We start from the raw sequence: 26,868 nt of genomic DNA, 5'->3' as shown, positions 1-26,868 counted from the left end.
CAGCGTGGGCCGAGGGATGTGCTGGCCCACTGCTTCCCGCAGCCCCCATTGGCCTGGAACGGCAAACCGCAGCCAGTGGAAGCTGCGATCAGCCGAACCTGCGGACCCTGCAGGTAAACAAACCGGTCCGGCCCACCAGCAGATTTCCCTGACGGGCCATGTGCCAAAGGTTGCTGATCCCTGCTATATACAGTCCTTGAACAGCGATGATCACAAACAGCATACAGGCAATCCCCTCTTTCAGGAATTTCATCCCAAACACTAATACCCATTTCCTAGAAAGCAATTCTGACTCAAGAATTAACTGTAATTACAGAGATTAAGGCAAAGAGTAAACTCTTTTGTTGCTTTCCACAGCTCTCCCAAAGGAACATCGTCACAAAATTAACAATGCAGCATTTCTTCAAAGACTGAACAATATCTTTATGCTAAGTAAAAGAACGTGTAAGATTAAGTGTAACTGTGCCACCTGGTGCCTCCTACCATGACACTTAGGACTTAGGCCATGTCTACACTAGCGAGTTTACAGTGACACTGCTGTACCGGTGCAGCTGTACCACCGTAAGAGCGCTCTGTGCCGACAGGAGAGAGCTCTCCCGTCAACATAATAAAACCACCTCAACAGCAGGCAGTAGCTATGTCGGCAGGGAAAGCTCTCCCACCGACACAGCACTGTGCATATGAACACTTATGCTGGTGAAAATTATGTCGCTCGGGGGGGGGGGGGGTGTTTTTTCACAACCCTGAGTGACATAAGTTTTGCCAACATAAGTAGTAGTGTAGACATGGCCTTAGAATAAAGGTGCTGTAGAAGAAGCCATATGCTCCCAGTTAAAATCTAAAATGTCACTTAAATCTCAGGGCTTGCCTACATTTAAAATGCTAGAGCAGCACAGCGACACCGACACTTCAGTGAAGACGCTACCTATGAGTACTCCACCTCTCCAAGAAGCCCTCCCGTAAACATAGTACTGTCTACACCAGAAGTTAGGCCGGGATAACTGCATCACTCAGGAGTGTGGATTTTCCACATCTCTGGGCGATGCAGTTATACCAACATAAGTTGCTAGTGTAGACCAAACCTCAATCATAATGAGACATAGAGGTCTTGATCCTGTAAACACAGGGATGAAATCCTGCCTCCGTTTCAGTCAATGGCAAAAACTCCCACTGACTTCAGTGGGGCTGGGATTTCATCCACAATGCTCATCTCTTTGTCTTTTGAGCTTTGGCAAAGCCAATTTTGCACAAACAGAATCTCAGTGAACAAATATTCATGTTCTTAGTGAATTATTATAATGTCCTGTTTTGGACTGTTCACAACATCACCCTCATGCAGGCCTGTAACCAGGGTGACATATTGGACTCTTGTCTTTTCTCTAGAACAGTGGTCACCAACCCGTTGATCACGATCTCCCAGTCAATCGCAATCTCTGGCGGCACAGCAGGGCTGCCGCTAAAACAGGCTCCCTGACTGCCCTGCCCCCATGCCGCTCCCACAAGTGGCCAGCGCAGCCCCGCAGGCGGGGGGCAAGGGTCTCCCTCTGCGTGCTGCTCCTGCTTGCAAGCACTGCCCCCACAGCTCCCATAGGCCGGGAACGGGGAGCTGTGGCCAATGGGAGCTGTGGGGGTGGTGCCTGCAGAGAGGGGTAGCTTGCGGAGCCATGTGCCGCCCCCCACCCCAGGGGCCGCAGCCCATTGGTCCCTTCCAGGAGTGGCGTGGGGCCGGGGTGGACAGGGAGCCTGCCTTAGCGGTAAGTGCTGCCCAGCAGGAGGCCGCATCCCAACCCCCAGCCCTGAGCCCCTTCCTCGAGCCAGCACCCCAAACCCCCTCCTGCACTCCAATCCCCTGCCCTGAGCCCCCTCCCAGAGCCAGCACCCCAAACCAGCCCTGAGCCCCCTCCCAGAGCCAGCACCCCATACCCATCCTGCACCTCGAACCCCCTCCTGCACCTCAAGCCCCAACCCTGCCCCCCCTCCCAGAGCCAGCACCCTGTACCCCCTCCTGCACCCTAACCCCCGCCCCAGGCTCAGCCCAGAGCTCCCTCCCACACGGCGAACCCCTCGGCCCCAGCTCAGAGCCCATACGCCCCGCAAACTCCAAACACCTACCCCAGCCCAGTGAAAGTGAGTGAGGGTGGCAGAGAGAAAGTGATGGGGGGGGATGGAGTGAGTGGGGCAGGGCTTTGAGGCAGAGGTGGGGCAGATCCTTAAATTCAAAAAGTGATCTTGGGCATAAAAAGGTTGGAGACCACTGCTCTAGAACCTCAGATCAGTACACGTCCATGCTGCCTTATCCTCAGTGCTATTTTTAAGACCTAGTTTTCGCTCGGCATCCACTGCTAAAACCCTTGTCCAGGCCCTCACCATCTCTTCTTCTCAGCTACTGCAACCTCCCCATCTCCAGCCTTCTTGACAGGTCCACTCAAGTCACTGCTGCTCAGTTAATCCTTCTGACCATATTATCCCATCCCCCACTTACACCTAATACAGGCTCTCTAGACCTTATCTTTAAGGCATTTCCCTATCCATCTGCTCTTCCCTACATCAGCCTCACACATCATCGTCAGCCTCCGCTGCCTGTTTTTCTCACAAGAAACTTTGTGCTTTTTTCCAGACCACCCCTTTTTTATGTAGCACTCACCCCAAACTAGCTCAGTGATTTGAGCATTGGCCTGCTAAACCCAGGGTTGAGAGTTCAATCCTTGAGGGGGCCATTTAGGGATCTGGGACAAAAATGGGAGAGTGGTCCTACTTTGAGCAGGGGGTTGGACTAGATGACCTCCTGAGGTCCCTTCCAATCCTGATAGTCTATGATTCTATACTCCATAGTCACTAATCTCATCCTCTTTCAAATACCTCAAGATCCACTGCTACCACAGTGCCTCCAGGAACCTGCCAGCTGATAACAGATAGGTATTTGGACAGTAGGGATTTTTGGCATTTATCTTCATATAGTTAAATCTTCTCATTTAATTTAAAAAATGTGACTCAAAATTGACCTTCTAAGTGTGCATATTACCATTATCTGTACGGTGGTGGCACCCAAAGTTCGCCATCAGCATCAGGGCCTTCTGTTCTTCATTTATGGGGAAGATGGGGCTGTGAGCAAAAATTTGGCTACATCTGGCAGGACCCAGTTCTTTGCAGAGCTTCTGGATAGGCATGTGTCACTTGCCGGGTGTTTTTTGTTTTTGTTTGGGGATACTGGTACAATAGGAGCAGCAGAATCCAGGTGTTGGACCTGAGTATTTGTGACATTGTTACACCAAGTTGCATTGGAGTCTGGATTTTTTTTAAATATAAAATTCTATTTACATTTATTTTCTGTATAGGCACTGAAACCAGGGACTTGGGGCTCAAAAAACAACATAATCCAACTTTTAAGCAGAGACTCAAACTTGGCAATTTCTAAGTTTTTGCCATGTTACTGCACTGGCATGCATCAGTACAGGGTATTGTGAATGCATTGGGGACAGTTAGCTTTTTCTCTATTTAGGCAGCAGAATTTGAAGGATTGGGGCCAAAAACTGGATGGCTAGAGCTTTTTATGACAATCTTGCACCAGGATCCTTTAACTGAAGTCAGGGCAACGTAATTTATTCTATTTAACCTATGGAGTTTGCAGAGCCTCCTCCCCACCCCATCCCCTCACAGATTTGTAGACTCTAGGTACAGGATGCATTAGTCTAGATTTCTAGAACACAAAATAAGTGTTAAATAGTCTCAATTTAGCCAATGGAGTTTGGGCACTGGGGCCAGAAACCAGTTTGTACCCGGGCCTAGGCTAGCACAGATATTTAATGCAGTTTTGCCTTGCAAGTTTTGCGCATACCTGTACCACGGCCATACACAAGGCACACCTTACGTCAGCAGTCTGCACACGCGTGCAGTAGGTAGAACTCCCTGCCCCTGCGGTGCAACCCACATGTAAGAGCCGCGCGCCAAACGCACAAAGACAGGAAAGGCGCCGCGCGGGGCGGGGCTTGGCTCGAAAGAGGCGCACTTTGAATGGCGTCCGGCGGAGCCAATCCCCTCGCCCTGAAGTGAAGCCCTTCTGGGCCAATGGGTGACGGGGAGGCAACGCTTCAGCGAAGGCGGGGCGTCTGGGAGGGGGCCCCGTGCGCCGTGTAATGGAGGCTCAGTGCGCGAGCGGCCATTGAGGAGGCAGGAGCTGCGTGTGTGTACCAAGGGAGGGGGTGGGGCGGCTTCTGGAGGAGTTCGAGCCCCAACTCTTGCCTCCATTTGCGACAGCGGCGTCGGCTCGGCGGCGCGTCCCTCCCTCGCGGCGCGGGGGCCTCAGGGAGGGGGGAGATGGAGATGAAGAAGCGCATCACGCTGGAGTTGAGGAATCGGGCCCCGGAGAAGGTGAGGGGACGTGACGCCCCCCGGCTCCCCATTGCTGAACAGCTGATACATGGCCCGAGGGGCAGCCGCCACGTGGGGCCGGGTGCCTCTGTGCTGCGAGGCCGCCGCGTTCCCCCCCCCCCCCCACACACACACACCTTCCCTCCGCCTCGCGCCCCCAAAGGTTCCTGGGGAGGCTGCTTGTGCACCCGCGTAACCCTTGGCTGTTCCGCAGACCGCTGCTGTGTGTCTCCGCAGCCGACGCCGAGCGCGGCGCTGGATAAGTGGGGCAGTCTGTGCCTGGGATGGGCCCCCTGCCCCAGGCGTTTGGCTCTGTGTGAGAGGGTCCTCGGGGTGACCCGAGAGCAAAAATTAACCCCCACCCTCCCCGGCAGCCCCTTCTCGGAGCTGCGGATCGGGGTCGACCACATTTGGCGGATCGCTTCTTAGCTTTTTGCCGGCTAGTTCTTGGTTGAATTTAAGGGTGTTCCCCCGTTTGGTGTCAGTGCTGGATTTAGAGTGAGAACTTCTTTCTCCTTTCCCCGCCTTCTCTGCTAACTTAACTCTTGTGCATGGAAAGATGTGGGTCACCCATCATGCTTCAATATCTATAGGTTTGGGGGAGTTTTTTTACGACCCTTCAAGCTAGAGCTGCTTTTGGGGGCTGATGAACACATTGGAATCCGTAACTTTTATGATCCCTCTTCTGGTTGCCATCTCTGCTGTGATTTGCCTTATTTATTTTTAACTTCTACTACGTGGATATTGTAAACAGGTCAGAGTTGCACCGAATCCATTTTAGAAGTATCTGGGTACATGACTGATTTCCTGCAGTCCTTTTCCAGCAATCTGCCAGAGGCAGGCAGTTTTTATAAAACCTCTGTGTAGAATGCTTTCCCCCCTTTCTTTCTCTTCTCGCATTTGGAGCTGTTTATTTTGAATTACATCGTTTTTAGTCTCTTCTTTCTCTTTCCCACCCCCTTCCTTCCCTGAGTTTTCAGCTCTGCCCAGTGAGCGCATGATGGGGTAATGGCACCCTCCTCTCTTTTCCTTGAAATCATACTGCTTATAACCGGCCTTCCTAATGGCTAAAGGCAGATAAGGCGATTGCCGTTAGGTCCTGTTCAGTCTTCAGAGACAAGATAGGCTTCTCGTTTGTACCTCCACCCACCAAGCAATAAGGTTCGGTTTTGCGAGGTCATGTACAATAGGGTTCGCTTCTCTGTGCCCGCCATGCAGCTAGAGTCAGGTAGCTCCTTTCTAACTCTGTGATGGGAGTGGACTGGAGGTGTCGAGTGCTGCAGAGAACGCCAGCCCTTGCTGCTGTAACTTAACTTCAAAACAAAAGTCCAGTGGGAATGGAACCTGCTTATAGTGAAACTTTTTTTTTCTTTTATAGCGAAGTAGGATGAAAGTCCTGAAGTGCATTGCAATGTGCAGATTGCATGTCAAATATTTTTCTTAACGTTTTATTTCCTCTTCAGGCAGATACAAGCAATTCTGATCATAACGAACCTCTTCTTAAATGTGGGAGCCCAGGGTGTGTGTTTACACTGTAAGATTAAATTATATGTAGACAAGTGTGTTCCTATAGATTGTCTGATGGAACTTCAAACAAATGTATTTAACAGAAGTTTAAGGCAACCATTTTCAGGTGATCATACTCATTTATATATTGTGTTCTGCATTGGGAAGGATTTTGCTGCACTCTACTATTTTAGGGGGGTGAGGTGGTTCAGTTAATCTCCTATAGTAATTTCATTGACTGCTGTGTGATCAACCTGCAGCCTTCGCTTCCGTGCTGTTGAACTCAGCCAACGAATGATTTGTAGCTCCAGCAGATGTTTTTGCATTTAGGTCAGTAAGAATGCTATTGACCAGCATGTCTAGGTGCCCCAAGAGTATAAAGTCCAGATAGGTTGATATCAGAAAGTGTTGTTACTTCATGCCAGGCTGAGAAATTGACCTGATTTACAGTAAATGTAGAAGCGCATAAAAACCATTAGTTGAATAAACAATACATATTTTGATAATTTCTGGGCCAGATGTCTTTAAAAGCCTAAATATGCATTTAGATTAGCATAAACATTTAACTGAAGAGACTGGAGTAGCCCCAAAAGAATAGTTCCAGTGTTTTATGAAATTTTTATTTTTAAGGAAAAATCCTCTACAAACTTTATTTAAAACAATATTGAGGCTTTAGCTCAAACTGACAAAAGTAAGACCAAAGCCAAGATACCACTTGTACTTTCCCCTCTATCTGTAGTGGTGTGAAATAAGGCTTTAAATTTTGTACCTCTTATTTGTCTATTATCCACCAAAATGACCAGTAAGTTGTCAGTCAACAAGTGTGATGTTCTTTAGAGCCACCCTTATTTCAAAGCTGAACTTTACATACTAATATTGGGCTGGATCCTTTTTTTTTTGTTTTTTTTTTGCAGCTAGGACATTTAAAATGTCAGAGTTTTGTGGGAAAATGTAGTGCCCATGCCTGTTAAAACCCACAGTAAATGGTATGTAGAAGGTTAATTTGGCGGTCCTATTTACCCTTTCTCATAATATAAGACATTCTGTGAAATAGAGTAACACATTTAAAACACATAGAAGAAAATGCTTAATGCATAATTAACCTGTGTAACTCACTGCCACAAGATATTGAGGCAAAGAGCTTTTAGTAGGATTTGCAAAAGGATTAGGTTCTTTTATGGGTAATGAGAATATCCAGTTAAATTGGTAGAATTAACAAAATTTGGGGATATTAAATGTTCATGGTATAAGCTAACCACTTAAGTGATGGGTTTAAGGAAGAAATTTCCTTTATTGGTATATTATTCCTTAATTGTCCAATGTGCATGGGGTTTCTTGCACCTTCCTCTGATGCATCTGGCACTGTCCTTTATCTGAAATAGGATACTTTATCTGATAAACCATTGAGCTGATTTGGTTTTGCGATTCCTATGCTTCTAGCCATATAAAGGCCCACGTGCATCATTGTGGTTGTGTTATCCAGAGCCATATATTTCTGACCATTAACATGCTAAAATTTGCCTCTTACATATTTTCCTTTTTATGACCATGCTTCAAACTCTCTTGCTGCAAATATATGCTATGTACCTTTTTAGTAGGTTGGCAATGTTAATTGTGGTGACTGTAGGCCCCGATAACTTCAGTTTTTGCTTAAGTGCAAAATAAAACATGTTGTCTTAATGGTTTAATTCTTCAGGCTGTTGGTTTAGATAAAGTTCAGTGTGCTTAAAGGTCTTCATTAACCTGAAGAGTGACTTTATGTTCTGTTTGAAGGTGACAGAGTTGGTGCTTGATAACTGTCGATCCAGCAATGGTGAAATTGAAGGCCTGAATGAGTCATTTAAAGAGCTAGAGTTTCTCAGCATGGCCAATGTAGAACTGACATCACTGGCCAGACTCCCCACCTTAAGTAAGCTCCGAAAGGTATGTATCTCTAGACTTTAAAGACTGTTAGTCTTTAAGGTGCCACCGGACTCCTTGTTGTATTTGTGGATACAGACTAACACAGCTACCCCTCTGATGCTTGGTGTCTCTAGACTAAAAGTCAGTTCGCTTTTGCCAAATTTATACACCTCTTTATGTAAAAATCTTTGGTTAACACAGGTTCTTGTACCCTTTCAGTATTGACAATCACATTTGCATCATATTGAAATGTCTTACTAGAATGTCTTTGCAGGGCTTTGAAATGATACCAGTCTAAACTTTTCAAGATTTAAAATTGGTGTGGGTATTTTTAAATTATGTTCAAATTATTCTTGTCCAAGAATTCTTGGAACAATAAGTGGCTTATCTATTCAACACTAGAAATTAGGGTCTGGTATAGCCTTCTCATGGTATTAGCATTTTCATTGATGCTGTGGCTTTTAATTAATTATTTTATTAATAAAATACACCCATAATATTTATACAAAGTCATTAATGTGTGTACTCTGTCATGTGCATCATTAATCTAAAAATGAGATCTGAGATCCTGAACTTTATTGCTTCAAATTTGAAATTATCCTTTGTAATTTCTGTAAACTTCAAAGTAGTCTTTCAAACAGAGATTGACAATTTGAGTACTGATTAACACATGTAACTTGCACCGATTAATGTCTGAGGCAATGATCAAAAGTACAATATTACTTTTTACTTTTACAGTTAGGTTAAAGATATTTCATGCAATTGAATGGAAAGAGGTGAAAGATATTAGGTGAAAACCCAGCTCCAGAGTATGAAACACAGGTTCCACTGGAGTAACTCAGCGTTTCACCCATGACTAATGAACCAGGATTTTGCCCATTATGTCTAAATAAAACCTGTACAAAGATCTAACATCAGGTTTCACTTCCTGCTGAAAATCTAAGGTCCCAATCCTGAAAACATTTAAGCACATGATAAACTAACTGTGCTAAGTGTGACTAGTCCCGTTGTAGTCAATGGGACCACACAGGCTTCAAGTGAAGGATGGGGACCCAAGTATGAAACTTCTTAATGAATTATCTGAACTAGGCACATAGTAAAGTGCTGTGGAAATAAGTAATATGTTAGGCTTTGGAAATACGTACACATCAATATAGGTTCCTTTTGTTTTAAGCAAACTTTATTTTATGTAAGTAGTCTGAGGCTTTTATGGGTTATACAGGAAGTCAAGTGGTCTTGTGATGCATTTATTGTTATAATAAAATACAAGCTCTTAATTTCGATAGCAGTGAAATCAACCATCTAATGATCCAATTTTTGTGTATGGTAGTTGGAATTGAGTGACAACATCATTTCAGGAGGCCTGGAAGTCCTGGCAGAAAAATGTCCAAATCTCACATACCTAAATCTAAGTGGCAACAAAATCAAAGATCTTAGCACTGTGGAAGCCCTTGTAAGTATAAAGTAGTTTCTTTGTTTTTGTTTTGTTTTTGTGTGTGGTTTTTTTAAAGAATTGTAAACCATTGTTAAATCTCTAAATTTAAAAAAAAAGTATCAAAGGTAAAAATAGATCATAATATTGAACACAGTAGTGATTGGTTGTAAGTGGTTGACAATAGGAATGCCTTACAAATACAACAGATAAATGCAATAAATGGTGTTTAAGCTAGTGTTACATAGGAGATCAGTAAAATACAAAACAATAATAAACTGGATGGTTTAGCTGCCTGTGTATAGCTTTAACAAAACTGAAAGGCATCCAGAGAGCAAATTACTGTTTTACTTTTTCCATACGTCAGGTTTTTTGCCAGTTCAAGTAACACTTGGGTGTTTTCTTTCTAGATTGTCAGTATCCCAGTCCATCCTATATTGCATAACTCTGCTGTAATAAATTCATCATCCCATAGTTCAATCAAGACAATACTTGAAAATTTACTATCGGAAGCTATCCTGTGTTAGCAGTGGCATGGACCAGATCAGAGGTTGTCAAACTGTGGTCTATAGTCAGTGTAGCACTGGCTATCTATATATTGCTGATCCTCCTTGGCTTTCAGTTGCTAAAATACACTGAAAGAAACTAAAAATACAATAATTACTTGCCTAATAACTTTTCTATGTAAGCAATAATAGTTGCCACAAGAATGTTAAGTGACTGTGAGTGGGAGGTGTCCATGAAACTATCTTTGAAGAGGGGTTCTGTAATATGGGAAAAGTTTGGGAGTCACCTGTACTAGAATTCTTTAAGCTTATCTGGAAGATCTGTTAGTGTGCACCGTGGCTTGCTGCACACCAGCTGGTGTTATGGACTCTTCCACGGAGCACTAAAAGTTCCATAGTGTGTTTTGATGTAATGACCCCTTTAACTGCAGGATCAAAGCCACTCTTGGGTAGCTAAAAAACAGGAAAAAGTCCCATCTTTCTTCCTTCCAAGTTTATAGGAGAAATAGGTTGATTAGCTCCTAGGGGTTGGCTTGTGTCGGTGAGTAGTTTTGTATTTGTGTAGAAACTGAGGGGTAAGCTAAGTTGAAGAAATAAATCTTGAGGTGTAAGTTCCACAGAGTAGGTCCAGTGCCTGTCTAAATTCTGTTTTCTGCTCTTGCAAGCCACCTCCTGAATAGTTTCACTCTTCTCGTGGAACATAGCTGTTAAGAAAGATCATGGATGCAGAGGGACAGGTGATATCTGTGACCTTATGGGGCGCTTCTTTAATTATCAAAACAGAGACTTTATACTGAACTCTGTATATAAAGGGAGTCATTGCAGAGAATGGATGACCAAGGTGGTGAGTACAAAGTAAATTGTGTAGCTGGATACACAGCCTATTATGTTTAGGCTAAGACTTGCAACTTGACAAAGGTTCAGGGTACCAAGTAGTTTCTGTGTGTTAACTGGAAGAAAAAGATGAGTACTCTTAATTCTTCATTTTCAGCAAAATCTTAAAAACTTGAAGAGTCTCGACTTGTTCAATTGTGAGATCACAAACCTGGAGGATTACAGAGAAAGCGTTTTTGAGCTGCTTCACCAAATCACATACCTAGATGGATTTGATCAGGAAGACAACGAGGCACCTGATTCAGAAGAAGAGGAAGATGAGGGTAATTTTTCTAAATGTGCTATAGCTGTATAAAAATACTTTCTAGTCTCAACTTTAGATATTGATAATCTAGTTACTCTTGGACTGAAGTAGCACAATATCATAAGCTACATTTTTGCAGTATAGCTCTGTAGCATTCACTCATTCAAATGATGCTTATGCTGAGTTACAATAGGAAGAATTGGAGTCAGAACATAGTCAAGAATGTTGTGCAATTCTTGTTAAATGAGAGAGACTTTTACTTGAGTAAAGATATGATTACATTAAAAATAATAAATAAGCGAGCCAGCGGTCATCCATTTTGTTAATGAAAGCTTTTTGCGGGAGGGTTTTCTCACTTCATATTTGATCTATGTGGAAATTATATTTCAGTAAGCATACTTGTATCACAGGAGTAGAAGTCAACAGACAGGAGGCCTGTAGCAAAGCTAGTATTGGAATCCCCTTGTGACCTCGAGCATCAGTTTTCCTTATCCCTAAAGTAGGGATACCACCTTCTTCATTGCTATTGAGGGCTAATTCATTAATGTTTGTTTATAAATGGTTCTGAAATTAGATGGAAGGCTCTGTAGAAGTGCAAAGTTATCACAATTTCTGCACTGATTTCAACGCAAGGATGGAAGGTAGCAAGCCTTTCTTTAAATACTGTTAACTTTTCGGACCATGATCACTAAAGCTATGAAAGACATCTGAAATGTTTGTTTCACATAGAGCTGTTCATGAGTGTCTCAGTGTTGCTATTCTGGTGGATTGTACTTTGGCTTTAGATTACATCTGTCGTCATACTTAAATCTGAGTTGTGTTCTTTAAGAGAATTTCACCAAAGAGAAGCTAAATGTGTCAAATGCTCTAGTTTGAAAATGTAAACAACGGATAAGTAAATGTAACAGTATCTGAAAATCTCTTAGTGGGCATCAACCAGAAATTTTGTAAATTTAAAAAAAAAAAAAAAGTTTAAAAAGTAGTTTCAGATACTAAACCTGTCCCTAAATTCCACCTGCCAGCCTTTGTGGTTCACACTTATATTTAAAATGTCTTCCCTGTAGCTGCATAAAATACCCTGTACAGAACTGCCTATTTGAGAGAAATTGTCAAAGTGGCTATGTGCTGCTGCAAATGTACAAAATAAAAATGAGATCTCTTCTCTAATACAGTTCTAACTGTAGGCATTTCCTGGAACAAATAGGAAGTAAAAGTCATTCAAGGGTATTGTGTTAAGCTGGCTGTCCTTTTAAATTTTAGACCTTGATCTACAAGTGACTATGTGCAGCAGATACCCCACAGCCCCCTTTCCCTCTGACTTCTCTGAGGATTGCTGCAGGCTTAGGGATCTGCATATGCAGAAGAGTCGCTTGAAGGATCAGGGACCTTGCCCTATCACCCTTGGTATCTAAATGCTTGTTAAGTTAGTGTTTATACATTTATAGTCTTCATATATTTTAAATATACTCTTTTCTCCAGAATGCTCTCCATTTTTTAAAACTTCTGGAGAAGACCTTGTTACTGAGTTGTCTTAGATTTTTGGGAAGCATGTAAAATGAGTTTATGAACAAATCATCACATTTTAAGTGAGGATATATGGAACTATTTCCTTTCTTTCAGAAGGAGATGAGGATGATGATGAAGATGAGGATGAAGCTGGTCCACCAGGAGAGTATGAAGAGGATGATGATGAAGATGATGGAGGTTCAGACTTGGGGGAGGGTGAAGAAGAGGAGGAGGAAGTGGGCCTTTCATATCTGATGAAGGAGGAGATTCAGGTAAATTTATACTTTTTCAGCTACTCAGTCCAAGAAGTTTTAATTTCACAAACTCTGTTTCTGGGGTTTAGGATTTTCATGAGGCAAAATGGCTAAACACAGATGCATTTTGTAGAAACCGATTCTTATAAATCTAGCATTGTATGTAAAGCAACAGACCACTTTAGATTTTGGTGATAAAGTTTTCTCTCTGAAGTATTTAGTCGAGCATAAGTATTGCCTAACAACTAAATATCTCTTTGATTTTTCTAAACTTCCATCTCACCACCTAAAATGAAAAATGTCTGCATTTTCTGTAAGTTCAAAAAACAAGACCCTATCTCCCCTCCCCTATGTTGAAATTGTACACTACTACCAACTAAACTGTCAGATTAGAATATTTTTTTGGATTAAAGTAGATAACCAATCTTTTTTATAGAAAAAGTGAAAAAATATCCTTGTTCTTGACTACGTAATCTACAGTAGTAACAAGAATGGTCAATGCTACTTTATCTGAGTAACATTAAAATTAAACGGGGGGGGGGGAATCAAGCTTTTTGTAACTAATGCTATTTTACATGGGGTGGAATTTTTATCCCCTTGATTCATCGGTAACTCCTCTCAGCACTTCTGCAAGGCTAGCATCAAAATTACTACCTTAATTCAAGGATCTCAGAGATCTTTACAATATTCACTCACACAAGCTTATTGAGAAAGGCAGGTATCTCCATTTTAGATGTGTGAACTAAGCACAGGAAAAAGTGAAGTGACCTAATCATGGCTACATGGATCAGTGGCAGTTAGAAATAAAACGCAGGAATGCTGAGTCTTAGTTCTTGTCTCTTCAACTAGACACTTACCCTGTTTTTTGTATGGAGGAAGTGTATTTATTTTTGTTTCTGTATAGCAGCAGTTCTCACACTCTTAAGATCTTCTGTAACACATTCAGAACCAAAAGTATTTGGAATACCACCTTCATAACTTTTCAGTGTAGTTATAACAGATTCTTATTTTAATATAGGTTGAATCTCACTAGTCCAGCAGACTCTGGTCTAGCAACATCTGTGGTCTAGCATGATTTTATTTTATGTTTTTTATGCTTTATCTACTTATTTCCTTGTGCCAATACAGTAAAATTGTGTAACAACACTAACACTTTGTTATGAACAGAGCTGGTAAGCCTTGGCTAGGCGGCGGCGTGTTGTTCCGTTTATTCGCCTTGTCGAGATAAAAATAAAGAGAGACCCGCTCGCTACAATATTGACCTCCCATGGTTCGGCAAATTCTCTGGTTCAGCACCATTCAGGTCCTGAGGGTGCCGGACTAGAGAGGTTCAACCTGTATTAATCTTCAAACCATCCTGCATGCCACATGACTGCTGTGTATGTACTACCAGTGATACATAGACCACAGTTTGAGAACCATGGTTGTTTGGTGGTCTTCATTTTATTAATCATAATGAAGTGTTTATAGAACTTTGTGCTTTGTATAGTCTTACAGAATTCTGTAACCTTTTATCAGAGCATTGAGATTTTGAGGAGGTAATGGCTGAAAGTCATTACAAGAAGGTAGAACTAAGTTTGATTTGAGGAGTTGAATAAGAACCTTTTGGAAATTCCTCTGGAGAATGGACAAACAAAGGTTTGGAAAGAGAACAGAAATTCTTCAATGTTAAAATCTTCAGTAAGTCAGTAGCTTCTGTATACCGTTGCTTTTGGGCAATAAGGAATTACAGTATGCATTAAAAAGGGCTTTAGAGGAGTTGGAAACCATGGTAGCACAACAGAGCTAGATAGTGAGGATGCTTTTTATTTGCTACTGATAAAGTGGCCTATATTGAGCATGCAGTTCGGGAAGTTCAAGCTGGTCAGATTTTTATCATATTTTGGAGAGCCTAAATGAGGGCTAGAATCAGCCAAATTCTATGTCATTTAAACCAGACCTTTAAATAAGTAGCCTAATTCGAAGCTTCCCTTATACATTCAGCAAGAGCTTGTCTTAAATTTTTTGTGTTTAAAGACAAAATCATAGATAAAATTTTAACTGTAATGCCTTCAAATTTTTACCAGATGGTATAATAAATTAACGTGTATAACATTAGCAGTTACTGCTTTAGCAAATAATGTTCAGTTTTTCATCAAATCTTGCTGTACTGCAGAGATCTCTCAACATTGTGTGATCTTGTCTGGGGTTTGCAGTAACAAGTTGGTCCAATTGAAGCCAATTTGCCAACTGCAAACCTGAAAGAGCAACTTACTTCTCATTTACTGTGTTTTTTTTCTTTATTGACATAGTAGCAAAAAATTAGATCTGTTCCTAGTTCATCTATTGCTGCTGCCATAGTTTCTCCACATTTTTTCACAATCCTCTATTTCCGTGACATTTTGATGAAAGCTTATATGTTGTACTGTCTTGCTCTTCCTTAATGTATCATTTTGTAAATTCCTGGTGGCATCACAAACTATTGATAAGTGGGAAGTAACAAGAAAAAACTCAGACTACAGACCAAATTCTGATTTTTATATATCTGTGCAACCCAGATAAGTGCAACATAGAGAAGAATTTGGCCTCCTGTCTTCACACAGCTATAGTAAAAAAAACCTGAGAGAAAGTAAATACAGAATGTGATCACTAAACGGAATAAGTGCTTTGTTTAGAGAAAACTGAAGTATAGGCTGCTTAAACTAACTCTAGATATACTGCAATTTTTAAAAATCTGATTAAATATTTCATATTGTGAAGGATGAAGAGGATGATGATGACTATGTTGAAGAAAGAGGTGATGAGGAAGAAGGTAAGTTTCACTAATTGTGAAAGTAGCATGTTTCAGAACCCTTCTGAATTGATTCTTTCAACTTCTGTAATTTAGGAGGTTGAGACTAGCGGTCCATTAGTATAAATTATGTCTGTCTAGCTGGTCTGTTTGAAGGTATGTAAACACAGGGAAAGAAGGTATCCTGATATGGACTTATGAAAGATTTCACAAGTTAAGCATTTAGCTGAGCAGCCATGCATTACTTCATATGCTATCTCTTTTCCCTTAACCAGTATATCTTAACACTTAACTTTTGAGTAAAAATGAACAAAAACAATTTTCTAAGCATTTTTATAGAAATATTTTAGTGCCCTAAAGTGTAAAGGGGAAAGTTGCCAAATGAAGGAGCTACAGAAATCTAACTTCCTAAGGTAGGGCTGTTGCATAAACTTCGTTTATCGCAGGTTTAAAAGAGGTTCATTAATAATGCATCAGAAGTGTCTGAATTCCCTGGTTAGGGCTTAAAAGCAGCATTTTTGGGACCCCCGCAAAGCCCTCCCTTACTCCCACCCGCCATGGCATCTGCATAAAATATTTTAAGGAGGTGTCATTTAAGAAAAAACAAAACCCAATGGCCTGTTTAAGGGCTGCATGCTTAAACTCATTAGTTGGATTTTTTTTCCCATCTAGTTTCTTTCAGTAGCTTCTTAAAGAGTTTAAGTGAAATTCCATACATTAATGTCTTATGTAGTTCCTATAAATATAGACAAAGGCTTGGAAATAGATGTTTGAGGGAAAAGAGTTCTGTTTGACTTCATCTCGAGACCTAAGAACGTTGAGAATATAAACAAGCAAAGTGACAAGCTGCCTTGTAACTAACAAAAATAAAGGAAATTCATCCTACTTGGAGAATATATTGGTACTAAGTGTATTGCTAGTATTGAGGAATAGTGGTATGTCATACTTTTAGAGGGAATGATCTCAAGCTCTGTCTGTTGAGAATACTGAGTTTTCTTTGCATGGTACAAATGGGATACCTCTGTATACTCATGTATACAATAAGTATGAAAAGAATCAACAAGAGAAATTGGGTAAGCCTTACACTTAATAGGCAGAGGCTACAAACAAACTGCCAATCAAAAGGCAAATAGACAAAAGCAGTGGCAAAAAAAGGAAAACTTTGGATTGTACCCTTCTCTCACTTTAGAGTGTCTGTTTAGATTTCAAGATGTTCAGGGCAGGGACCAGTCATTTTATGTTTATAAAATGCCCAGCATGTTTTTGGATGCTAGATTGATTAATAATAATAGTTCTGTTAGTGGCAGTAGTGTAATCCTGCTACTGTGTAGTAAACATCTACATACTGTGATGGGTTGGGTGACTTACTTACGTGGTTCTGCTCATTTTCAGTAAGGACTGGCCAGATTTAGAGAGATTTACAGGGTGAAAAGATTCTTGAGTTTTTGTGTAGTCCTTTGAGGCCAATTTCTTTATTAAATGTAGACTAGTAGACAAATTCAAAAATTCCTGATTGCATTAGTGGACTTTTGTTCTACGCGCTTGGCTTAACTGAATACCTCTTTGGAAATTTGTACTCTGGATTTTAAAATCACTGATATTGAACTATGCAGTGTCGTAGCCGTGTTGGTCCCAGGATATTAGCGAAAGGTGGGTGAGGTAATATCTTGTATTGCTTCAACTTCTGTTGGTGAGAGACGAGCAGCTTTCAAGCTCACACAGAGTTCTTCTTCAGGTCTGGAAAACGTACTCAGTATGTCACAGCTAAATACAAGGTGGAACAGGTTGTTTAGTATAAGTAATTAATGCACATTTCAAGGGACATTCAAGACGCATTCAAGGTGTTAACGGTCCACTTCATCTTATTTACCATGACAGTAAAGCAGCCAGTGAGGATGTTTAAATGGCCAGAAAATGATTCTGAGAATGTCAAATCTTAAATTTTTCAAATTGCATTTCATATTTTGGCCACAAGAGTGCATAATAGGCCACTTGGATTAATTATTGCCACATTTTTTGTATGAAACTGTTGAAAATTAAGAAAAGTAAGTTAGTAAAAGCAAAATCAGGTTAAATGTGTCCTCTCTCCATTTTAAATCTCTATATAATCTGGTTTACTGAATATGTAACTTGCAGTCCAGACATGAAAGGATTCAGATGTACATCAGACTGAAGAATAACCTGTTTCCAGTATGAAATGTAGTATGTTCAGTTTGAATATTCATCTTAATATGGCTCACCTAAGTTACTCAGAATAAATAAGAAACTGGTTGTTTCAAAAAGATCCATCAGCATCACAAAGATGTATAGTAATGAGTGCATATAAGAAGAAAAAATATAATTTGAAGTAGTCTGCTAGTTTTTTTTTATAGGTAAGAGCACAACACAAGTTAACTTCTTGATGTTTAAATTGAGTGTAATCAAATATATACAAACTTCTTTTTCTCAGCAGAGGGTGTCCAAGGGGAGAAGAGGAAACGAGATCCTGAAGATGAGGGCGAGGAAGAGGATGATTAAGTCACTATAGAAATAAATAGGACCAGAGTCTTTAAGTTACAGAATACGCAATAGTGATCATGCAGATCTGTATGTCTCCATGTACCATAGATGTCCTTACAGAAGATAACATGTTAACTTTTTATAGGAAAGGTGTGGTTTTACTATTTTTGCCCTTTTTATCATTCCAAATAAGATGTAATAGCCTGGTAGTGAACATATGTAGAAAACAACTTTCAACCCTATAATCACTGAACCCATTGTCAAGTTTTCCCCTAGAATTTTATTTGGACTTCTTTTGTTTTATACAAGCTTGCAGTGTTTGTCATTATTAGTCCACAATTAAAGACAGACTTTTACATGGGTTTAGTATGGTGAATTTCATTTAAGATTTTAAAATTGTATGTAAACTGAAATCAAAGATGCTGTAATGTGATAAAGTCAACAGTCTATTTCAAATGAAAAGTTGGTTAAAACCAATTGAGCTGACCACAGGTCCTACTTGGAATCAACTTGATTATTTTAACTTTTAAAAAAAAAAAAAGTGACCTGTGAATTATTTGGTGATGGGGGAGCTTATGCCCTCTTTTACTGTGTTATTACTTATGAAGAAGGCCTAAACAGGTTTAAGGCCTAGTTTTCCCTGTTTATTCTGAATATCAACTGTGTTGGAGGACTTGTTGGATATGTTTGAGGATGTATATTAGCTCTCATGCTTTAATTGAAGTGGAGGAGATGTGGCATCCTTAACAAAGGCTTGCTTTCTCCAGAATGTTTAGTCATTGAAGTTATATAGGTATTTCAAACAAACTAAAAAACAATCCAAAGTTTGTAACAGTCTAACCAAAACTCCCTATCCCTCTTACTTGCTCAACTTTCACTCACTTGGCTCTTGTTATGTTGTCATTTCATTAGTTCCCCAATTATCGTAGTCTTTTTGAGGTGAGACAGGACCTGAATTTCTAATGTAAAAACAAGCAGGTATTCCCATCAAACACACTTCTAAATTTAAAAAACCCCCAACCTTTTAAAGCCTTTATAAAACATAAAAAGGCAAAAAATACGTGTGAGATCAATTCTCTCATCTTTGCAGGTCACTTTTAAAATTTTTGTGTCGTTGCAGCTAAATCATTAAAGGCCCCATTTCAACAGTAAATAGTTCTTAGTTTTCTGTCTTGGAAAGCTGCGGCAACTTATTCCACTTCACATAGTTGGTTGCAAGTGCAGAAGATATGCAGGCCAGGCTTTTCTTTGGCAGACTGTTAATTGTGACTAGTAGATCTTAAATTCTGCCCCAATGGATTATCTCACTTCCCATTTGAGCCAGTGCAAAATAGAAGTTCAGAGACACAGCACTCCTCTTTTGCAGTTGTAATTTGGATTTCAAACAGGCATCTCAATGCAACACTAACTTGCATTGTTTCAAATAGATACTCAACCAAATATCACACACAGCTTTATTCAAGAGACTCTATTTTTTTATTATATATCTTTCTTGGCTGACAGTAACTGTGTTTAAACTGTGGAAAGATACGTGAGGTATTTCCTGGACCTGTATAGTGGAGTCACCCATATAGCACAGTTACCTGTAAATATTTAATAAGGCGTTTCACATACTGGCAGACTTTAAGGCTATGTCTACACCATGAGTTAAGGGTGTGATTTCCAGCTTGCATACGCATACTTGTGCTTGCTCTCATTGAGCTAGCATGAGTATAAATAGTATTTAGCACGACTTAGCTGTGCTGAGTATGTACCCGTAAGGTTCAGGTGGGTTTGTACTCGGCACTGCTAAACCATATTGTTGTGCTACTGTGGCTGAACTACTGAGAATCACAGTCCTAGCTTGTATAGACACAGCCTAAATGTAATGATTCCTGAATCAAGTTAAGACAAACCGCATGAGCAAAGAAGTCCACAAAGCCCAATTTCTTGGGGGTTTTTTTCTGTTTTTTTCTTAATAGAGCTGTAAATCATAGTTCATGTGGTTGTAAAGCAGAGCCAACTTTTAAAGACATTTGAATGGAATGTATGAGACAGTTGGCAAAAGATTTGGAAATATATTGATTAAATGGGTTAAACTTTTAAATGGATATCTGTAGAGACACTAGAAAAGTAATTGGTGAAACAACATTTGCAACCACAATCCAAGTTCCTATGTTTGTTTGTATGAATATTAAATGAATTAAAAATCTTAATTAAGTGCACACCCCTTCTTTCATTATGGAGGCTCTGTGTTCAAAGCAGTTGCTTTGTATTCATCTTTACTATCTCAAAGTTTTTCCCCTATGTTTGTCTTTGAATGTTAACTTTTTTAGTCTCAGCAAATGATAAAACCTTCCTATTTACAAATATATACTTAAATCTCTCAATGTAAAGATTATACTAGACTGTCTTATACTGAGGCATACACAAATTGTACTGAAATACAGCGTTAAACTGAAATTTAAATTAAGAGATTTTTGATGGAAATTACTAAAGTTATCAACAGTCTTGTTTCAGTCAGCAAGTCTACCTTAAATCATTCAATGTTATAAAGGTTAAACTATTTAATTACCTTTGGAGGGTTTAGTAGATGCAGGCTTACATTTTTTAAAACAGTTCACAATGTGGTGCATCAGCTGCTGGTAACAAAAGTCTGAACCTCACATGCAACTATGACTTGCTAAGTAATTTTGTCTTTTCCACAGTGTTACCATTTTAAATATAGTTTCCACATTTGCCAGTCAGCTTGACACATAACCAAGATAGTACAGCTTTTTTTTTTGTTTTTTAAGGTAACACACAGAGCCTCCAGATACCTGAAAATTTTTTTGCTTGGTGGGTGGTCTTTTCATGCAAATATGTAAGGGTGGGTTTTATATTTTGTAGAGGTTTTTGTCCTATTTTAATGCTCTTTGTATGGCAGTATGTATATAGTGTGTTCAGTTCCTTATCAAACCCTTTCCTTAAAAACTTTGAAGTAATTGATTTTGTGCAACTGTGTTTTGAATAAAGCCATGACAGTGTTAAATAAATAAAAAAAAAAACCCTGCAGCACTCTTCTGATGACTTTTAGTTGTAACAAAATGTGTTTCTTCCCCATGTGTGCTGTACATTTTAAATTAAAGTTTTTCAAACTGAATTATTTCAAATAAATTGAAAATTTATTGTTGTATTGGATTAATTTTCTAGCATATAGCTTCCATTCAGTAGCTGCATTTTTTGTTTGTATCAGAGGAATAAGCAGTATTTGCTATTTCCCAGTATTGTTCTCAGTTAATGGAAACTTACTGTACTTTTATTATAACCGCAACTACCTGTCCTTGTAAAGTTGTTATTGAAGTAATAGCACTTCCCTCAAGTTTTAAAATACATTAAGTGTTGTTCATGTCAGTCGGGCTGTCATTGCGGGGTGGGGGGGGGAATCAATTCTGCCTTGTATAATACAGTAATACCTAGCTTTTGTATAGCACTTTTTGCAATAGCATTTTGAATTCCATATTTCAGAGAATCAAGTAACTACAATTGTGAAAAGATGATTCTAAGAAGATGATAGACTGATGTGTTGTTTTTTAAAAAAGTGAACTTAACAGGTTTTGATATTTATTTGCATTGCAGTAGCTCCTATCTGCTACACACCATACTGTCGCTGTCCCAAAGACCTTACACTCTAAGTAACTGACCACCCAGATTAGGGTGACCAGATGTCCTGATTTTATAGTGACAGTCCTGATTTTTGGGTCTTTTTCTTATTATATAGGCTCCTATTACCCCACCCACTCACTGTCCTGATTTTTCACACTTGCTGTCTGGTTACCCTAACCCAGATTCATATTGGCTCCCTGAAAGAAACTTCTAATCAACTTTCTGTAGAATTGTATTTTCCTAAGCTTAGCCCTCTAATTTTACCAAAAAATTTAGTTCTTGAATTTTGTTGCTGTGAGTTCTCTGCCCTGAGCTATTTTTGACACCTATATATAAACCTAAAATGATGTCAAAAGAATTGAAATGCTTTTCCGCATAACCTCAATGCAGAAATGAGTATGCAAGTGCTAGCGCTGCCTGCCTTCTCTGTAAACTGATGCAATTCAACTACAGTAAATAGACAAATCTGGTTCAATCTTGTGAAGTAAAATTGATATAGTGGGATGACAGGCAAGAGCTTGGACTTTGCTTTTTAAAAGTGGTTAGCTAGACATCTCTTGGAACTAAACTTCTAGCTCAGTCTCTTACTCTTCTGATGTAGAAACATTGAGGTCTCCTTCAGGTAGGACTTTAGAAAGCTACTCCCTCTACTTTTCAAGGGGCTAGAGATCCTGTTGCTTTTATTTTGAGATTGGTCCAATATCCTTGACAAAAATCCCATGGATGCACTTGTGAAAGTTAGTTACCTCCCTCCTTTCTGTCCTAGATGACTGCTTACTCCATTGATATATTTCTGAAGCACTTCCGCTGCTTCAGAATGAAAGGCATTAAATTAGCTTCACAAAATCCTATGTGCCTGTTTCTCCAGTGGATTTTTTGTGGGGGAGGGGATGGAGGGTTGGGACTGAGTAAAATATTTGCCTTTCATAATGGCGATGGGGTAGGTGAGTATATCTTGGGTGTGAATTAGTAGTTTTACAGCCTTGTAAGTCTGCAAAAAGGTAAAAACATTACATTGTGGTATGCCAGTATACAGAGGGGAAAACTTAACTGGAGGGCACAGTACTTTCCTTTTAAATACAAAAATAAATGTGAAGATTTGAGGCATTCCTGGGGATAGGTGTTCCGAAAATGAGTGCCAAGGCTAGTATGTTGTCCTGACCGGTACTAACGTGCCTTTCTCTTTGCAGTGTCTAGTAAACCTTAAAAATAAATAAAACAGCTTTTGTCTGCCCTGTTTATGTGATAGCTGCTGCCTGAACACATTTGTGGAAAGTGGGGTAGTAGGGCAGTTATGTCAGTATCAAGGGTGCAAAGAATGGTGCTTTCTCTTAAAGAGCAGTTGATTACCAATGGTAAGGTTTGTACTGTTGCTTATGTCATCCATTTTGTCACAACCTCCACAGGAGTCCCATGCATATTTTTTCCTCATACTTTCTCTATTTACCTCTTCCCACACTTCCTGCCCCTTCCTCTTTAGTCCTATTCCCCCCCCCCCCGCTCTTGTGTGACTCGCTTTATGCCCCATATTTTGCTCTCCTATGGTATCTCTTCTCCCGCCCCCGCCCCCCCCGCCGCTATGCTTCTGTCTCAGTGTTGTCCTGCATCTCATTGTGTCTCTGTTCCCCACCGGGTCAGTGCACACTAACAAGGGGGACATAGCAGCCTTTTTCTGAGAAGCCTGTGGTAACTAAAATGGGGGCGCCTTGTCACTTCCCATTCACCCAGCCAAGCGCAGGCTGCCTGAGGCAAGAGCTGATTGGCCCCTGAGCGCGGGAAAGCCGTTATCCACGGGTTTTCCCCAATGGAGCTGCAGGGGCTAGGCAGCCACCCGCCGCTGACTGGCTGAAATTTGCCGCAGTTGCCCCCCTCCTTCCCCCCTCTCTCCCCTTCAGCCTTGTGCGCAGCCGGCGCGCGGGGATTAAGCTTTGAAGTGGCGCGCGAGCTCTTCCCCCTCGGCTCCAACGGTCGCTCCCCAGCCCCTCTGCTTCGCGTCTCGCCCTTTTGCCCCACTGTGGCTCAATGATTTATTTTTGTAGGGGAAGAGGGAGGAGGGGTGAAACTCCTGCCCAGTGCCACATATTCCACCTTTGAACCACCATTTGCTACATAATGTCTGAAAAATAAATTAATTCCTGTCAGCTGGTTAATATTTTTCAACCCAACCCCTCCCCCCCGCGAAAAGAAACACCCACCCACAAATCCTGAACTTTCTCCTCAAATCTTGACTGAAAATGTGATTTTTGTAGTGGGCGAGACAGCTCAAGGATTGTTTTAAATAATCATTTCCCTCATAGTTTTAAAAGTTGTTTAATTTGTCAGTTGCTGCCCAAATAAACATCAAAATAAGGCAAATTCCATCAAGTACACAATTTACAAAATATCCTCACCACCCCAGATCCTCTCTCTAGGATTGATTTTGTTGCTGGTCTGCTGGGAGATTCTGAGGCCGATTAGGCCATTGCTCCACCTTTCCTCTCAATAAATACTGGCAAGATGTCATAACTCCCTCAGAGGCACAATTGGGCACTATGGCTTTTATCCTCCATGGGACAGGAACCCTATTCTGGTTTCTCTTACTTGCTAGCTGTTTTAATCTTACCCCAGGTAATATTTCACTCATGGAGTATATTTTAATTCTGATATAAATAACTGCTGAACCATCACTGTTGCCAATCTCACACCCACAAAAATTATGAGATTGTCTTGAAAATCATGGTTTTAAAAAAGAAAATAAGAATTCTGTTTGTTTTTTTGTTTTCTGGTGCTGTAGACTTTATTGGTAATGTTTTCAATCTTTTCTCTGCAACTGTGAGAGCTAAAAACATACTCTTTTAAAGACAGAAGCTGAGATTCTCATGTAATCACATTAATTCAGGAGCTGGGGCTTTAAGAAAAGCGGCAATTATTGTGAGATTTGTGATAAAGTTGTGAGAACTGGCAACCCTAAAAGCCCCCATTTCCTTACAAGTAAGATGGGTAGCACGTTTTGAGCTTGTCAGCAACCAGTTTGGAGGAGAGGTGGTTAAAAGAAAATGGGATATATATACCTGGTGTTGCTAAACACGAGTCATGAGTCAGGCCACAAAATAATAATGAAATTGGTTTTAAAATAGTTTAAAAATAAAACAATGTTGGTTCCTTTTATTTGCCTGCTGGTTTCCGTGCATTTGGGATGTACTCGGATCACATTTTCAATTTTTTCTCTAGCAATAAGGGCTAGAAACTTTAAATGAAGGTTGAGGTTCTTCACTAATCAAATGCCTCCAAGAAATGGGGCTTTAAAAAAAATATTATGAAAGGAGGACCCTGGGCAAAAGCAGGGTCATAAGTGGCTGGAAAAGCAGAGGGCAGGCTCATTCTGTTTATGGAGCCTAATCTGACTTCCTTTAATGATAGACTCTCATTGATTTAAATGAGAGTTTAATTGGGCCCTTGGAGATAGGGTAGCTCAGCAAAGAATTGCCTTCCATTTGGTCCTGCTGTTTGAGGTGGTTAGTGTTGCTACCCTGATCCCTCAGCAGAACGTGAGGGATGGGGGAATTGAATGAGGACTTGCCTCTTCTGCTGGTCTCAGGATAGATGGTTGCTGTCTGCTCCAGGCCTGCTGCCAACAGGGGAGGTGGGGAATAAGTGAGTTCTGCTGCTGAAAGAAGAGATTGGGCAAGTCTGTAAGTTAGAAATCCTGGCAGGGCTCCTAGCAATTGCTTGGAATTAAGTTCCTGCGTCAAGAGCAAAACATCTATCAAATTACATGTATCCTATGATTGCAGTTTGTCATATGGCTAATACAATTCAATGTTCCATTTATATTAAAATACACAAAAAGGTACGTAAATTCATAAGAATGGGAATGGCTCCAGTTCGCTAGTAGGTTAGACTAAAGTGGCTGGGGAGGGAGTTGTGAGAGTGCTGCAGTTCACATGGATCCAATACCCTACTTAATCACAAGAATGGAGCAATCTGGCACAGTAGAGAGAGATGACACCATGTTGTATGCATAGGTTCATGATCTGCATTTGTTGCTCAGTGGCCCGTCCCCTAAAAAACTGGGATTTTATTGTGTTGTAGCCTTAACTTTCTAGGGCTGATGATTTTGCCTGGACAAAGAGAAATATTTAAACCATAGCATATGTTAAGCTTCAGTTTTGGACTTTCCACCTTGATCATATCCCTTTTTAAAAAATAACTGAGATGAGGAAACCCTATCCTCATGCCTCTTAACTCGCCTGCCAAAAATGAGGGAAGATCCAAAAATAAACTTAATGGACACCAGGACAAATCAAAAGAAAACCACATATTACATAAAAGCTGGCAACTTCTGGCATTGGGGCAAGGGAGCCTATCCCAGAAAATGAAATGGATTCCGATTACATATTTATTTTTGTGTTGGAGAGAAGAGTTACTTTTGCCAGTTTTATGTGGTGCTTTAAAACAATATACGTGATGTGTTCTAGTATTTACTAGTTCTTCTTTCAACAGTAAAGATAAATTCAGATTAAAAATGTGCATTTATGCATTGCTGACATGTGGGTAGCAAAATGAAAGTTACTTGAATCCCACTCTGTGAAGCACTGTCTGACAGCTCACATGTAGAATAGAAGGGTAAGTGGGAGAGGGCCTGTCTCCTGCCATTTAGAGATTAGGAATCTAATTTTTCTGCAGCACACAGATCATATGAGAGTGGAATGTGGGCGGGAAAGATAGGAGGCAGAGAATATTTTGAATGAGATGGGAATAAAAGTGTTTAGAAAAGGATTGGGAAGGGAAAAGAATGGTATGGTAGTGCATTTGAACACAATAATAAAAAAGGAACCGGATTGGAAGCAAAATCAAGAGAGTGGTAGAAATGGAACAGATCTAGTGGATAAGGGGGAGACAACCTGAGTGAGGGGTGAGAATTTAACACGGAAACAAGAGCTGAGTAGGGAAAGAAGGAAACAAATAAGAAGGTCAGGAGATTGGTAGACAATGTCAATGCATAAAGTAACCAAAAAGAAGGCATGAGAAAGTGACAATACAGACTGGATGGAAAGAAAGAAATAGAGAAGGGTAACACAAAATTGGAGCGGATCAGAGGGGAGAGTTAATTCAACAGAGAGAGGGAAGGAAAAAATAAAACTGTACTGAGCACTCAAGAATAATTTGTTTGAATTTAGAGTAACTGTTGTGAATACTTAGGCACAGTTCTGTCCTCAGTTACCCAAGTGCATCTCCCATTACATGCATTCTCCTCCATCCTCCCAGTGTGTCTGCTCCAGTCTTGCAAGCAGGAAAGACTTCTGCTTTGCAAAGAAACACTAACTAAATAAACAAGTAGGAGATATCCACCTTTGGAAAATGGTGTTTTCTTTTGGATAAAA

The 26,868-nt window shown here is 40.4% G+C and overlaps 1 protein-coding gene across 2 annotated transcripts; it reads left to right on the top strand.

The window, feature by feature from the left end:
- Positions 1–4,140: 4,140 nt before the first annotated feature.
- Positions 4,141–21,040, top strand: ANP32E (acidic nuclear phosphoprotein 32 family member E). 2 transcript variants are annotated; one of them, XM_048828215.2, is made up of 7 exons: positions 4,141–4,368; positions 7,648–7,797; positions 9,107–9,229; positions 10,706–10,871; positions 12,473–12,630; positions 15,352–15,403; positions 17,835–21,040. In XM_048828215.2, the coding sequence occupies exons 1-7, from the start codon at positions 4,315–4,317 to the stop codon at positions 17,897–17,899; spliced, it is 768 nt and encodes a 255-aa protein (XP_048684172.1). In that variant the 5' UTR covers positions 4,141–4,314; the 3' UTR covers positions 17,900–21,040. The 2 variants fall into 2 exon arrangements, with proteins under 2 accessions (XP_048684172.1, XP_048684171.1); XM_048828214.2 differs by having other exon boundaries at positions 4,142–4,368; positions 17,832–21,040.
- The last annotated feature ends 5,828 nt before the right edge of the window (positions 21,041–26,868 follow it).

The sequence above is a fragment of the Caretta caretta genome, chromosome 24 (genome assembly GCF_965140235.1).
Source record: "Caretta caretta isolate rCarCar2 chromosome 24, rCarCar1.hap1, whole genome shotgun sequence".
NCBI lineage: Eukaryota > Metazoa > Chordata > Testudines > Cheloniidae > Caretta > Caretta caretta.
This window is presented reverse-complemented; position numbering and strand designations above follow the sequence as displayed.